At 41.0% G+C, this 16,020-nt stretch overlaps 1 protein-coding gene across 1 annotated transcript; it reads right to left on the bottom strand.

The window, feature by feature from the left end:
• Positions 1-5,716: 5,716 nt before the first annotated feature.
• On the bottom strand, positions 5,717-15,702 carry LOC130073385 (ATP-dependent DNA/RNA helicase DHX36-like). The gene is made up of 5 exons (XM_056238751.1): positions 15,534-15,702; positions 15,350-15,436; positions 12,648-12,731; positions 12,442-12,541; positions 5,717-5,830 (listed from the first exon to the last, which is right to left on the bottom strand). The coding sequence occupies exons 1-5, from the start codon at positions 15,651-15,653 to the stop codon at positions 5,811-5,813; spliced, it is 411 nt and encodes a 136-aa protein (XP_056094726.1). The 5' UTR covers positions 15,654-15,702; the 3' UTR covers positions 5,717-5,810.
• Between the last annotated feature and the right edge of the window lie 318 nt (positions 15,703-16,020).

Raw genomic sequence — 16,020 nt, 5'->3', positions numbered from 1 at the left:
TTTGCTGAGTCGCATTGGTGCTTGTAGATGGTCGACGGCTACTAACACTTATTTGGGATTGGGACTGTAATTTCTTAGCTTCCTCGTGTTCTAATGGGTGACATTGTTTTAAAGTCCCTGTAAAGGCAATTTAAAAAAAAAATTCTAAACACGTTATAAATGTTAGAAATGTATTGCTAAAACATATAACAAAGACTGAACTGTGAAGTACTGAATTGTGGAGTTAGACCGTTAAACAGTTTTTCACCATTGATATTTTACGGATTTTCTGGGCGGGGCTAAAACAGGGCTCGATGACGCACTGGAGCCCTTGAGCTCCTGGACACGCCCCTACTTGATGACGCTCTGAGGCCACTGAGGCTGGCCGCTCCTAACAATATAGAGCACATTCACATCAGTTTGCCGCTCAATCGCGAGTTACTGTCAGTACTATTATTAGTAACACAGCCTACAGATTGCTAGCTACTAGCTATGCCTTCGTCACGGAAATGCGTACTACCTGGATGCGATCACCGGATCACGTACAAAACAGATCGGTGTCCTTGTTTAAATTTCCGAAAAACGATTACATCAAGAAGAAGTGGATTAATTTTGTGAAGAGCCACCTTGATGGAGAGCTGAGGATCACCGCCAAAACCCGCCTCTGTAAGTGATCATTTTACACTAGATAGTTTTATAAACTTTCGTCGGAGATAACTGTCTGGGATTCACTGATAATCCGCTGTTACTGGTGAATGGGGCCGAACCGACTCCCGCCTCAGCCTTCATCCTCCCGTCGCGCCGACAACTGGTGCCATTCGGCAGTGCGTACCCACCGTGCGAGCATCCATTCCGGCTGTAGAGTTGAGTGAGGCGAGTCGACGACGGCAGCTTTCCCGCGAGTGGGCGTGGTTTCAGCGCAGCCAGTGGACACGCCCCCAGCGTTTGAGAGCAGAGATTACTGCTCATTTTTTCAAGATTTTGATAGCTTATTTTATGTACTTGCTGGCTTTTTTTATCATTCAAATTTGGCTGGGTGACTAATAACACATTTTTCTGTGGTGTGACAAACTCAAAACACATACTTAATTTTGACTTTACAGGGACTTTAAATGATGAAACAAGTTTGAGGTATTGCCTGTCTTTGATGGCACTAGTCGTCTGCACAGTTTGCAGTGCACGTCGCTCTGTTTTTTGTCGGATCGCAAATAGCCAAAATATTTCCAAACCACTGAAGTTGAGTGACCTTTCTTGTCAACGATGTCTGTGTCCTCCGAGCTGGTCGTGGGCGTTGTATTTTCTCCACAATCGCTCATTTTTCTTGCTCCACTCAACTCCTCCAAGCCTGTCAGCAATTGTGTGTCTCTCAATAACACCGCGTGCGGCACTGGGAAGCCCGGTCTGAAAAACGCATGCGCAGCATTACGCATAGTGCGTAAGCATTATATCGAGCATTTATCGAACTGTTGTTATCGTTTTATCGAGGAAAATTATATCGCGATAATTATCGTTATCGTTTTATCGCCCAGCCCTAGAGTGTGTCCACGGAGCTTTTCAGTGATTTGTTTTCTTCTGTGAGCGAATCGACTTGTTGTTGACTGTATTCCAGGCTATGGCGGAGGTTTTGAAATTCTTTATGTAGTACTTCGATTAGTGAGAGTCTAGAATCCAAGTTAGATAAGCGCTCGTTGATTGATAAAAGTATGTCGGAACAGCAGTTTGTTTTGGTAGGAGTGGATGCTGGTGATGTTGGTGACGGCGGTGAATCGGTTGATGAGGGAGAATCCGAGGTGCGTGGTTTTTTGGCTTTGCGTGATCGGCCCATTGTACAGAGTCTGTTGAAGTGATGGTCAATGTAATCCTCCAGTTGGTCCAGGTCCGAGTTGAAATCCAGGTTTTGAATTAGGTTAAAAGCGGGTGATGTTGTTACGGAAAAAACGAGAGAGAGAGAGAAGAGAAAAAAATAAAAATAAAATTTGTTATCTTTTTTCTAGCAGCGGCGCGCTGCCATGTTGAATTTTCGCACCCAACACACACACACACACACACACACACTACGTCAATACGTCATCACCCCTACCAAACAATAAAAGAGTATCTTTTCACGAGTCATTTTCACAGAATCCCAAAAACTTCCACCCTGGCGATCTAACTTTTTTGAGAGATAACGTTATTTCATTTTTTTAATTTTACAGTTATTGTCAATACCGGTATATGGTGAAACTCCTAGTCTGGTCCTTTTCCATGCTGCAAAAAAAAAACATGTTTACCAGACTAAAAGCTAATTTTTTCACAGATTTCCGGGAATACAACAAAACAAAAGCAAGAGCAATTGAAAATTCTACCAGAGAGACTGTGGAAAATATCACAAAACAATCAAACAAAATATAGATGTCTCAAATAATGTTAAATCAGTAGACTTTTTTAAAGTTGTTTTCTTCTTTGAATGCTAAAAAAACCCTCATTGCTCACACTTAAGCCTTGAGCATGCCAGTAACAGAGGACAAGGCCACACTTAGACACACACACACGCATGCGCCGTTCATCCTTGAATAGATAACCTCACCAAACACATCAAATATCAGTCTGCTTTGATTGACCTAAATGGCAATGTAACAGCAAATTCAATAATGATGAGCAACTCTAGGTACTTGTATGACAACATCTAATTAATTAAACGTCTCTCTTCCTTGCTTTCTCACATACTCTCTTTGTACAAAAAAATAAATAAAAAATAGGCCATTTAGAGAATCTTTCTTTTCTCCAATTGTGTTGGCCAAGGTTAGATTACGAACATACCCTTGTATTATCTCATGCAGAATAATTCAAAAATCGATCCAGTCAATAGCTGTGTCCCAATGTGAAGGCTGCATCCTTCGAAGGCCGCGGACTTTGAAGGATGCAGCCTATCCGTCCTTCGAAGGACGCAAGTGGATTAATCCACTGTATTAATACATTAATACATCTTGTGGATTAATCCACTGTATTAATCCACAAGATGTATTAATCAAGATTTATTAATCAAGGATGCATTAAATTGATAAAAAGTGACAGAACTTTGATCAAAACTTATATAATTTCAAATAAATGCTGTTAATTTACACTTACACCATTCATCAAAGAATCCTGAAATAAATCATGGTTTCCACAAAAGTGTTAAAGGATTAGTTGACTTTAAAATTAAAATTACCCCATGATTTCACCCCAAATTTACCCTCAAGCCATCCTAGGAGTATATGACTTTCTTCTTTCAGACGAATACAATCGGAGTTATATTAAAATATATCCTGGCTCTTCCAAGTTTTATAATGGCAGTGGATTGCAATTCATCCATCCATCATAAACGAACTCCAACTGCGCTTTACACTTATGTTCGTTTGGCCGGAAGCTAGTTATTTTTACTTTGTGTAAGAAAAATATTAAAGGGGTGGTATAATACCCTTTTCACAAGATGTAAAATAAATCTCTGATGTCCCCAGAGTGTGTATGTGAAGGTTTAGCTCAAAATACCCCACAGATATTTTTATATAGCATGTTAAAGTTGTCACTTTTTGAGGGTTAGCAAAAAGGCACCGTTTTGTGTCTGGCCCTTTAAATTCAAATGAGCTGCAGCTCCCGAAACAGTGGGCAGAGCTTCAAGAGTGTGTGTGTTAGCAGCTCCGATTACCTTAAGCAGACACACACTAAAATGTCAGAAACTGTTCTGCCTTTTATGTTTAAACCGGAGTCAGACAAAGATGGAGAGACTAAGAAGAAGTGACAACATGTAGAATGCAACAGGACATCTCTGAATGGTTAGTTGATGAATTTATGGTGCTGATGTGGAGTTAACTATTTTCAATTAGCATATTCTGTCAGGATAATCTATAAATCGCTCGAACTGTTGTGAGATGCACACAGAGTGACTTTCTATTGTATGTGAAAAGACGGATGCTACAGTTTGAGCTGACTCACAAATGTGCTTGACTACAACAGCTCTTCTTCTCAACATGGACTGCGTGTTCCCGGGGGCTGGGTTTATGTAAATTTTAGGGTTAGTGATGTCACTAACCCGGGAGGAAGCTCGTGTAGTTCCTACCAGCCGTTTGTTGTAGTCCTTAAAAAACGATTTCTTTAAAAGCAAATATCTCCCTTTGCCTTGAACTTTGAGCGTTGTAACTTTGCAGATGTTGTTTATGCTCAAACAGCAACATTACACACTAACTAAACTTAGAAAAGTGAAATCATAATCAACCACCCCTTTAATATTTAAAACTTTATAAACTCATCGTTTTGCTTCAGAAGGCCTTTATTAACCCCCCAGAGCCGCGTGAAATTCGTTTATGATGGATGGATGGATGCACGTTTTTGAGCTTCAATCTGTTGGTTGCAATCCACTGCCATTATAAAACTTGGAAGAGCCAGGATATTTTTTAATATAACTCTGAATGTATTCGGCTTAAAGAAGAAAGTCATATACACCTAGGATGGCTTGAGGGTCAGTAAATCATGGAGTAATTTTCATTCAACATTTTCAACATTGATAATAAGAAATGTTTGATGAGCACCAAATCAGCATATTAGAATGATTTCTAAAGGATCATGATTGGTAATGATGCTGAAAATTCAGCTTGCCATAACAGGAATAAATTACATTTTTAAATATATTGTATAGAAAACTGTTTATCTTAAATTGCAACAATATTTCACAATATTGTTTTTACTGTATTTTTGATCAAATAAATACAGCCTTGATGAGCAAAAAATAAACATTTGAATGGTATAAGGTTTCACTACAATATAAATGTTAAGCAGACTTTAGTTTACACTGATTGTCAGTCTAGCAGTGAGAGCAGTAACAAATTGAGCTAGGCTTAGTGTAAAGGTTTTAAATCACAGGCAGAATGGCGTATAAATAATAGAATGATGCTAAATGGAAGCCGTGTGAAGAGCGGACAGAGTGAAGTGGTGTATACAGTGGCGTGAAGGAGGTGTGCAGCAGTAGGGCTGTGAAAGAGCGCTGATGCACTTTGTGTGCATTAAAGCTGAAATCAAACGCCACAACAGGATGCCTCCTGAGAGTTATGACAATGATATCTTCAAACCACCACTGTGACATGAGGTTATATTCTCCTGAAGACATTACATGCAGATCTTTTCATGCCGTTTCTCTCATCTGAGATTGCTTTTCATCTTTTCTGCCCTTTATTTTTCACAACAGAACAAAGGTCTGTGAAGATGTCTTAAATTGGGATAATGCCATCAGTAGCCGCGTTTCCATTACAGATTTGCACAAAACTTTTGGAATATTTTCTAAATGTCGATAAAAAGCTATGGCGAAATGACGGCGTTTTTTTGACAGTCCATTTTATTTTGCTTTACAAATTCGCTTCCATAAATTCAGTGGTTCAAATTCGACAGAAAATTCAACATTTGACATCCTGGAGCGGCAGGAATATCAGTAGATTGACGATTGATAATCTCCATAGCTGTTGCAGTTTTGCAAAATATTCCTTTTTCGAATTGCCTGAACAACCACCTCCTGCGAGTGTAAACACTTTTAAAGTAAAAAACGATATTTGGGAGAAATTGATGTGCTTCCATTTGGCGTATTTTCAATTTCAATTTGCGCAGTTTGAAGGGTAATGGAAATGCAGCTAGTGACAGTCTGTAAGTATTCAATTGAGGTTCAGGCCTATCAATGAACTGAAGAATGGAGGCCACATAATCCAAAATAAACATTAAAAAAACAAGCAATAGGAGAAATACATGCCACTTACATCGGTCTCTTCTTACTATGGCTGGGGCGAATCTTGGCCACTTTTGGGTACATACCTGCTACTATCACTGCTCTAAATCAGCTTCTCATTCTCTGAGTAACATAAATAATGAAGAACATTGGTTATGTTAGATGTAAAAATGTGAATAGGAAGATAGACAGAGCGGAGAGAAAAACAACTAGAAACTAATTTTTACATCAAAATTGTATCTGCCGAGATTAACTTATTGTGAAAAGATTGATTAAAGAATTATATTTAGATCTATTCCCTTAGGTTGCATCGCTGAACATTGTAGCTGATCATAATCATGGCTGTTAAGCGCACGATTCCAATCATCTCGCCATTGAATCTCGTATTCACACTTACAATTCCTCAATCACAACTAACACAATGTGGACACAATGTAAATTAGAGATTCATTGTGCATTGTAGACAGCAGCTCTGATTATAAGGCGAGTTTTGGCGAGAGTACAGAACTCTCACTGTCACTGAACAGCTCCAGCGATCTTAAAGGGAGTGTTTCTTTGCTCTCTTTCTCTATATAACCTTACCACAATTTAAATAACACATGATTTCCATGAGAGTAACAGTGTCAATTTGACTAATTAGTCAATGGCTTGATTTACTACACACAAAAAGTAATCAATGAATTTTGGTATGTAAGCCCTCCTGTACAGTCAGACGTTGTTTGTTGTAAAATCATTTATCACAGATTAGGCGATAGAACACTGCTACTGTACATACATGATGCGGCATTACTTTCAGGTCCATATCTTTCAGTAAGTCTGTTTGTAAATTGTGACTGGTTTATCAAAGAATCCAAAGAGAAAAGTACCAAACAGACAAATAATGCACTATTGACATATTCACATAATTTCAAAACAACAACAACAACCACTTTACTGATCATGTTGTGTTATTTCTCTTGCCTGTCCATATTCACTAATGCACCAGTGGGCAGGTCAAAGAGGTAATGATGACGTCATAATCATCATTGATCTGTGTGCAGGCCGTATTTTGCCACTGTATTCATCTCTATCGTGTTTTGTGTTCTAAAACTTTCTGCATGTTTTTATAGTACAATGATTTCTTATGTCAAAATATCATGGAAAATTAGATTTTACAGATTAAATTAGATTAGACATTTACAGCATTAATTACTCTAAATCTATGTAATTTTTTTTTAATAAACTCATAAATATTAACATTTCAAGTCAAATAATGTTCGACACTATAGATCATAAAATACTCTTGGATCGACTACAAAACTACACTGGTGTTCAGGGACAGGCATTAAGCTGGTTTAGATCGTACTTATCAGACCGTTACCATTTTGTCTGTTTAAATGGGGAAAAATAGAAGATAACGTCAGTAGACTATGGAGTGCCGCAAGGATCGGTGTTAGGCCCTCTGCTATTCTCAATATATATGCTGCCACTTGGTAATATTATAAGAAAACATGGAATTAATTTCCACTGTTATGCCGATGACACTCAATTATATATTTCATCACGACCAGATGAAAACACTAACTTATCTAAATTGACAGAGTGTCTTAAAGATATAAAATGCTGGATGACGTGTAATTTCATTTTTGAAAAAATTGTCGTACACAATACAAATGCATTAAGTAATGTTATTAAATGGAATCTTTTTGTGAAGTGTTACCTAAATATTTTTCTGGGATCAATAGTGTCAACCAATGTTCCCTCTAAGCTGCGCACGTGCGCGGCCGCGCACTTCTGATGCCTTGGCCGCGCACTTCTGAAGCGGCGGCCGCGCAGAAAAGATTAAAATGTCACGCAGAGGACTGACGCGAAATGTGTGAGGAAATCCATTTGATTGTAGTTTAAGTGAGAAATAATTTCAGTGCTCTGGTCAACCGCTATAGAGTGAAAACTGGTGAATGCAGTTTACAGGTTTCATAGAAAGAGAATGATGTGAGCGTGTTTGATTGGCAGTGAGTCGTGTGTGCGGACCAAATAGCTCAATATGAGAGGCAACGAGAACCGCAAAGACATGTGAAATAAAATCACATCATAATGTTTTAACGAAGAGTGGTTTGATTAAAGTGGTGGAAATAACGGTTGATGGACACAGAACGGTAACAATTACACACCCACCTCCGTGCAAATTCAAAATACATCATTAGTTTTAATAGATGTTTTTGTGTGTAGGGGAGTTTCAGGGATGGTTAGATTATAAAAGAGTTCACATTCACTTTTCTTGAAAATATTTAGCTATTAGATCTATTTAAATGCTTCAGTTTGTTTTCATATAATAATATAATATGTAAACAAATTGAAGCATTTAAACTATATTATATCACTTCAAATACTTCAATTCGTTTTTTTTAAATATTATATTAGGCCTATATTTTATTATATTATAAGTAGTGCTGGGCAACGATTAAAATTTTTTAATCGCGATTAATCGCATGAATTTATTGCGATTAATCGCATTGTTACGCGCAAGAGTGAATAATGAATTCTAAAGTACAGTGTATTGCGCACTTTTGATTTAAATGTACTGCTACACAAAAGTGCAATAACATGGTTTGCAAAAACTTTAAACAAATAAGGTGCTTTATACCAGCAGTATTCCCTTTACACAGTAGCAATAAAATATTTATTGTAAATCTCAACTTAAACATTAATGTAATTGTCACAGGTCGGGAGGGTCGACTGGGTCTACCCCCTCCCTTTGGAATGTACCACTGAGGTGCAAACCAGAAACCAGGCGGACAAGGAAAGTAAAAATGTAACAGGCTTTATTGATTAAAAGAATTTGTAGATCCTAATTAAAACTCCTCCTTCCTCCTCAGCATCCAGTGGCCGCCGGGACGTCGGCCGGGCAACAGGCGAGGACTCGGTCCACTCAACCCCTCAGACTTTTCGGATGCCAAGGCTCTCGGCTATGAAGGGGACGTGGATTGGACAGCAGGTAAGTACTCTAAGCACGGCTTATCCTTCTCGGGCTCTAAGTAGAATGTAATCTTCTCGATCTCTCAAGTGTAGGAAGTGTACAGCGGTGAAGAGGGGCGTCGACTGGACAGCAAGTAGGTACTCCAGGTACGGTTGGTTCTTCCCTAGACGGTGGGTGCAGAGAGCTTACAGCTGTGGAAAGGCGTCGACTAGACAGCAGGTGGGTACTTCGAGTACGGTTGGTTCTTCCCTATACAGGGGATGCAGAGAGCTTACAGCTGTGGAAAGGCGTCGACTAGACAGCAAGTAGGTACTCCAGGTACGGTTGGTTCCCCCCTAGACAGTGAGTGCAGAGAGCTTACAGCTGCGGAAAGGCGTCGACTAGACAGCAGGTGAGTATTTCGAGTACGGTTGGTTCTTCCCAGTATAGCAGGTACAGCAACTTGCGGCTGCAGAACGGCGTCCACCAGCCGTAGGTGAGTATTTCGAGTATGGTTGGTTCTTCCCTATACAGGGGATGCAGGGAGCTTACAGCTGTAGAAAGGCGTCGACTAGACAGCAGGTGAGTGTTTCGAGTACGGTTGGCTCTTCCCTGTACAGTAGGTGCAGAAAGCTTACGGCTGTGGAAGGGGCGTCGACTGGACAGCCAGTAGGTACTCCAAGTACAATTGGTTCCTCCCAGTATAGCGGATACAGAAGCTCACAACGGTGAAAGACGTCGACCGGACAGCAAGTGGGCACTCCAAGTACAGTAGGTTCTTCCCCATACAACGGGTAACGGAGAGTTTCGGAGGGCTGGCGAGAAGGAGGGCACTCTCCCCAACAGTGATGATGGAACAGAATGCAGCAGCTTTAGACGGGGGACACTCAGAACAGCAGATAACTGGATTTCCTCCGCTCTTCAGAACAGCATCAATGATGAATCAGAACACAGCAAGCTTTAAATTCCACCTTCACTTAATCTCTTCCTCAGCAACTCCAAACTGCAACACAGGGCAAGGCCGATGGGCACGTGACAGAATTCGGTATAGTAAGCATGCAGTAACTTCACTTCAAACGCAAACGGTGGGGCACAGCATCAACACACGTCACTCTCAACCACTCTGTGAAATATAAGGCCACAGCCCACCTCCTTGTTCTGAACAGCGGGGACAGTAAGACGGAAGAATATATAGCGACCTCAATCATGCATCACAACAGCTGTCTTCTCGTTACGGTGTCTAGACTCCTTTTCCTAGATCGCTTCTCTTCACGTATAGTGTCTTTGTGCATAAATCACATACCGTACGGCCGGTAAAAGGTTTGCACTTATCTCTACCCAAGAAGGGGACTTGATATTTCCAAGGCGACTTCTCCTCTGCTTCTCTGTTCCACACCACCCAATCCTTCGTAGCGGATTCCTTTCCGCGGGTCGATCTCACCAGCCGATTTGTCCCACAGAAACTCTCAGCCCACCTCGACGGAAACAAAGTCAGGACACAGCAACCGAACACCGAACACAGAACACTGCACTGAACTGAACTCCCCTTGGTCTCCCAAAGCTTGGTTTTTATCTGTTTCAAAGCACTGTGTGTCCCAATCATCAAACAGCCCCTTGATGCGCCGCACCTGCTGTCACTCTGTCATCAGCGGCTGCTGTTGCCATGGTAGCGATGCATACAAGGCTGGCTGGGTGTTCCGTTGAAAGCGCTCCGGGTGGAAACATTCCTCCGTGGAATATATAGTTCCGCTGCTGGTTCGTCACCTTGTGACATAATCAAATCAAATATTAAAACAAAGCTATGCCACTGCCAGGGCATTACCTTTTATCTAGCTTGTTAAAACGAGTCCAGTTTTCTTGTTTTTTTTTTCTCAACAGGTATTTTTTATCAGGGAGCAGCAGAAACAGTCTATGTAGTCAGAGGTCATGACCACTACTACAGATATAAGTCGACCAACGTTACTTCTCTGATAGTAGCTTAGGTTTGGTCATGACATGGTTTCCCACGTACACTAAGATTACATTAAACAGATGTAAAGCCCAATTTATACTTCTGCATCGAACTCACGCCGTAGCTACGTAGGCCTACCTGCTGTGTGTAGCGCGCGTACCCTGACGTGCACCTCTCCAAAAATGTAACAATGCGTCAATTCTACGCCGCAAGCGCTGTGATTGCTAGAACCGCTCCCTCCCTCTGCATGTGTAATTGCGCGTCAAGGGGGGCAACGACGCAGAAGTATAAATAAAAACCAACGCGTAGTCTATAGCGTAGAGGCTCCGGCGTAGATCCGACGCAGAATTATAAATCAGCCTAGACTAGAGTGAGGTGAAGTAGTCGAGCACAGGTGCAGCGACAAGCGGGTGCGTTCCTGTGAAACTGTTGCGGTCATGCTCGTCTCACGCACGCGCCCGCGCCCTCCTGTTGCCGAAGTTGAATTGTCTATAGCCTAACTTTTTGTAGCTACATGACGCGCAGCACAAATCATTGGAATAGAGACTGATCCTCGGCTCGCTGTTTGTGAGTTTCCACAATCTAAATAGTTATCAGGACGTCATCAACAGGATGGAATTTACATGGCAGAGCATCTCCGCTAAACTAAATGCAGGCCTATCAGGTAAAGTTATGTATAATTTTAATTTAAGTTAAAAAGGCTACAGCTGCTTAGCGCACAGAGGCCGTTGCCATGGTTACTATCCATAGAGCGCCTGTCATTCACTCGTGGAGCGCTGTCTCCCTTTCTGTTCACCTGAGAGAACCTGCCAAAGCCTCTCCACTGCTTGTTTGGGTGGGTTATTTGCTGGCTGACCAACATCCCACCCCTGATCCATGGTTTGACTGTAGGCCTATGTGTATTCAGAGCCAGTGAGCAACGGATTTTCAAAATAATAATAAAAAAAAACTGCGTTAACGTGCGATAAAAAAAATTCGGCATTAATTAATAAATGCGTTAACGCGATAATAACGCGTTGACTTGCCCAGCCCTAATTATAAGCCTAAATAAAGAATCTCACAAGGGTATTGTTTAGGTTATATTAGGCCTATATTTTATTATATTATAAGCCTAAATAAAGAATCTCACAAGGGTATTGTTTAGGGCTCGTTGCCATTAAAAAGTTTGAAACCCCCTGCTAAAGAAAATATTGGAAATTCATAAGCAATAAACAATCATTTAACTTTGATGGTTTAATGCTTCCTGTACACAATTAATTGACTGTACAAAAACACTTTATGGTTTTCCCAAACCATCTCAGTGCAACAGCTTACTTTTCTTTCATACTATATTCTATTATTGTAAAGAATTGAACTGTCCTGCAGAAGATTTTGTAAATTATTTTTCATAGGATTTCTTGGCAAAGACTGTACAGTTAACAGCACTGTAAAAAAAATCAGGTAACCTAAAATGTGCTTCATTTAGTGACTTCTTAATTTGTTAAGAAGCTTGTTTTTCGAAAATATGATTTAATACCAATAAGTTACATCAAGGGTCAAATAAAAATAGAAATGGCACATTCAAGTTAAAAGTTACAACTGAATGTTGAAACCATTGTGTTTCTACGTATGCTGTACAGGTCAGGTATAAAGAATATTTTTGCTCAGGTGGCGAAAAATGTCCGCCCAATAGAAAAAAGTTTTGCTCAGCAAGAAAAAAAATTACAGGGAACATTGGTGTCAACATCATGTTTGGATTTTGGTTAGAAAAATAGTAGCTCATCGCTCCTTAAAAATCAGCACTCTCAGACAGCTCAAATCTTTAAAGGTACAAGTGTAAATGGCAGTCGAAGAGTCTAGGCAAAGTACCTGAGTTGATGTTAGAGCTGCAATCTTTAGGGTCCTTACTATTCACAAAGCCAGCTGCCAAAAGATGCTCCGCAAACTGACCCTTCATATTCTGAAGCATCTGGTGGGAAGGAGCAAAATGGGTTTCCATTTATCAAGTGCATATCAAAAGGTCAATTTCGTCTATTATGTTTAACTAATGTTTGATTGGTAGAGTGCACACTGACCTGTAGCGTGTTTGCAGACAGGAAGTTTTCCCAGCAGTATTCCCTCTCAAACCTGCCACCCTGTCTCTTAGCATCCTCCCAGCCCTAAAATAACACCATCCAAAAACACCACTAATGCTCATTTGCGAAACATAATTCAGTAAAATTGTTATCAAGTTGGCACAAATGATATCCGACTGCATCAGTCAGGCATCCCTAAAAATAACATTAAAGAGGTCTATGAGCCTGCAAGTACGATGTCAGACACTGGCACCCTCCCCGCTTACCATGGCGACAAGATACATAATAGACTGTCATCACTCAATAGTCTTAGAGCTGGCATTTGACTAACTGTGGCCCAGGTCAGGAAGCAGGCAGGCTGGCTAAACTGACCATCTGCTAGCTGTCTCACGTCACAGAAGTCAAATAAATCTCTCAATGTCATGTAATAATAATTCATTACATTTATATAGAGCTTTTCTAGGCACTCAAAGCGCTTTACATGGAAGGGGGGAATCTCCTCAACCACCACCAATGTGCAGCATCCACCTGGATGATGCGACGGCAGCCATATTGCGCCAGAACGCCCACCACACACCAGTTTATTGTTGGAGAGGTAACAGAGTAATGAAGCCAATTAGTATATATATATGTATATATATATATATGGGGGATGATTAGGAGGCCATGATGGAAAGAGGCCACTGGGCAAATTTGGTCAGGATGCCGGGGTTACACCCCTTCTCGTTTCGAAAGACATCCTGGGATTTTTTTGTGAACACAGAGAGTCAGGAGCTCGGTTTAACGTCTCATCCGAAGGACGGTGCTCTTTGACAGTATAGTGTCCCCATCACTTTACTGGGGCGTTAGAACCCAATGTAGAGACTCTTTCACTTAGATATCATAACATAGAGACTGTGTCTGTTCCCCCAAACTAGTAAATACCAAAACCCCCCATGATGCGGCATTACTGTCAGGTCCGTATCTTTAAGTAAAAGTCTATTTGTAAATCTTGCATTGAACTGTGACTAGAGGTCCACCAATTCATCGGTTTTGCCGATATATCGGTACAGATAGTTGATTGGTGGAACTATCGTTATCGGCAGAAATCCATACCAATAGTTTTTCCGGGTTGCGTCCGTTGCTGGAGAAGGGTGGGCTGAGAGCGCTGAGAAGGGTGCGTTGTCATTGCACAGTACGAGAGCGCTGAGAAGGGTGCGCTGTCATTGCACAGTACGAGAGCACTGAGAAGAGTGCGTTGTCATTGCACAGTACAAGAGCGCTGAAAAGGGTGCGTTGTCATTGCACAGTACGAGGGCGCTGAGAAGGGTGCGTTGTCATTGCACAGTACAAGAGCGCTGAAAAGGGTGCGCCGTCATTGCACAGTACGAGAGCGCTGAGAAGGGTGTTGTCATTGCACAGTATAAGAGCGCTGAGAAGAGTGCGTTGTCATTGCACAGTACAAGAGCGCTGAGAAGAGGGCGTTGTCATCGCACAGTACAAGAGCGCTGAGAAGAGTGCGTTGTCATTGCACAGTACAAGAGCGCTGAGAAGAGTGCGTTGTCATTGCACATGTACGAGAGGGCTGAGAAGGGTGCGCTGTCATTGCACAGTACAAGAGCGCTGAGAAGAGTGCGTTGTCATTGCACATGTACAAGAGCGCTGAGAAGGGTGCGTTGTCATTGCACAGTACAAGAGCGCTGAGAAGAGTGCGTTGTCATTGCACAGTACAAGAGCGCTGAGAAGAGTGCGTTGTCATTGCACAGTACAAGAGCGCTGAGAAGAGTGCGCTGTCATTGCACAGTACGAGAGCGCTGAAACGGCGAAACGGTATACAAAATACTACAGTCCATGTTGCCATATCATTAGAAAGTAATTAATTTGTTGACTAGATGCTGCATTAGTGTTTTACCTATGAAATTTACGTATGTTATTAGGTTATAGCTAAAGAAACCTGTAATATTTTAAATGTTTAAATTATTTTCTCTAGAATTCGTTCTGTAGAACTTCTCATTTTAATATATTCATAGTTATATATTTATGTCATATAGCACATTTCAGTTCAGCACTGTTTTACTTGGAGTGTTATGTTTTTTTTTTATATCCAGTATCCATTCAAAAAAATATCGGTTGATTAATCGGTTATCGGCACGTACGGTCAAACCTAAATATCGGTATCGGTAAAATCCACTATCGGTCGACCTCTAATTGTGGCTGGTTTATCAAAGAATCCACAGAGAAATGTACCAAACAAACAAATAATGCACTTCAACATATTCACAAAAAAAACAAACAAAAAAACACTTTCCTATCATTAAGTCCCTTTGGAAGATAAAGTTATTTACTGATCATGTTGTGTTATTTCTCCTGCCTGTCCATATTCACTAACACACCAGTGGGCAGGTCAAAGAGGTAATGATGACGTCATAATCATCATTGATCTGTGTGCAGGTCGTCTTTTGCCACTGTATTCATCTCTATCGAGTTTTGTGTTCTAAAACTTTCTGTATGTTTTTATAGTACAATGATAGCCCTTCATGGGCAGCAAAGACCTTGACAGAACAAGCCCTCGACAAAACAAGCCCTCAGGACAGATTCTCAGTGACTAGATGAGCCCTCAGCACAGATCCCTATGGCTAGCTGTGAATGTGTCATGCCAGGACCAGCTGGGAGCTAACCATTAAGAGTGACTTTTTAATGAAAATAAACTCTCTAGGACTTACCCAAAATTCATTGACAATAGTGAGATGATCACTTCTAGAGTTTTGGGAGAGTATTTTTCTCCTGTGGTCCGCGATCTTCTTCTTTCCCTGAGATAAACGCATCCATCAGTGAAACAATCCCTCATTAGAGAACGCCCTCTGGGGCTGCACATGTGTTTATGTGAAAGTGTGTGTTTGTATTTACCAGTGGTATGAAGAAGGGATCTTTAAAGCTAAGGCTGGCCGCAATGGTAAGCACAGGATCCAAACAGCCAAGAAGAGCCCCAAACAGAATCATTTTTCCTATGTGAGGCTCTACAGGCATACGGGCTAGATGAAATCCTAATGGAGTCAGCTCTTCACTCCTGTCCAGGGCGTTCTACAAGATACAGCAGAGAAATGGTTTGCTTATCAAACAAATACATTCAAAGTATTGTGCTACTGCTAAGCTCTTTGATTTGATTCATTACACTTCTTAATTATACAGCTTTCTGGAACACTTTATTCTCATTGGTCAATCACAGCATTTCACTGCCAATTGATTTTGTACTAATGGTATAATAGGCTATTCCAGTAGGGGTTCAATCTTCAGCTGGCTGGCAGGAGCCGCCACTGGCAGGTCACATGACCTGTCAGTGGCTGGCTAGTTGTCTGGCAGTCTGCCTTTAGCAAGTTTCAGAAACCATTGATTT

Source organism: Rhinichthys klamathensis, unplaced genomic scaffold (genome assembly GCF_029890125.1).
Source record: "Rhinichthys klamathensis goyatoka isolate OS25496 unplaced genomic scaffold, OSU_Roscu_1.1 h1tg000538l_1, whole genome shotgun sequence".
Lineage (NCBI taxonomy): Eukaryota > Metazoa > Chordata > Actinopteri > Cypriniformes > Leuciscidae > Rhinichthys > Rhinichthys klamathensis.
The sequence above is the reverse complement of the archived record's forward strand: the minus strand, read 5'-3'. Positions and strand labels throughout refer to the sequence as shown.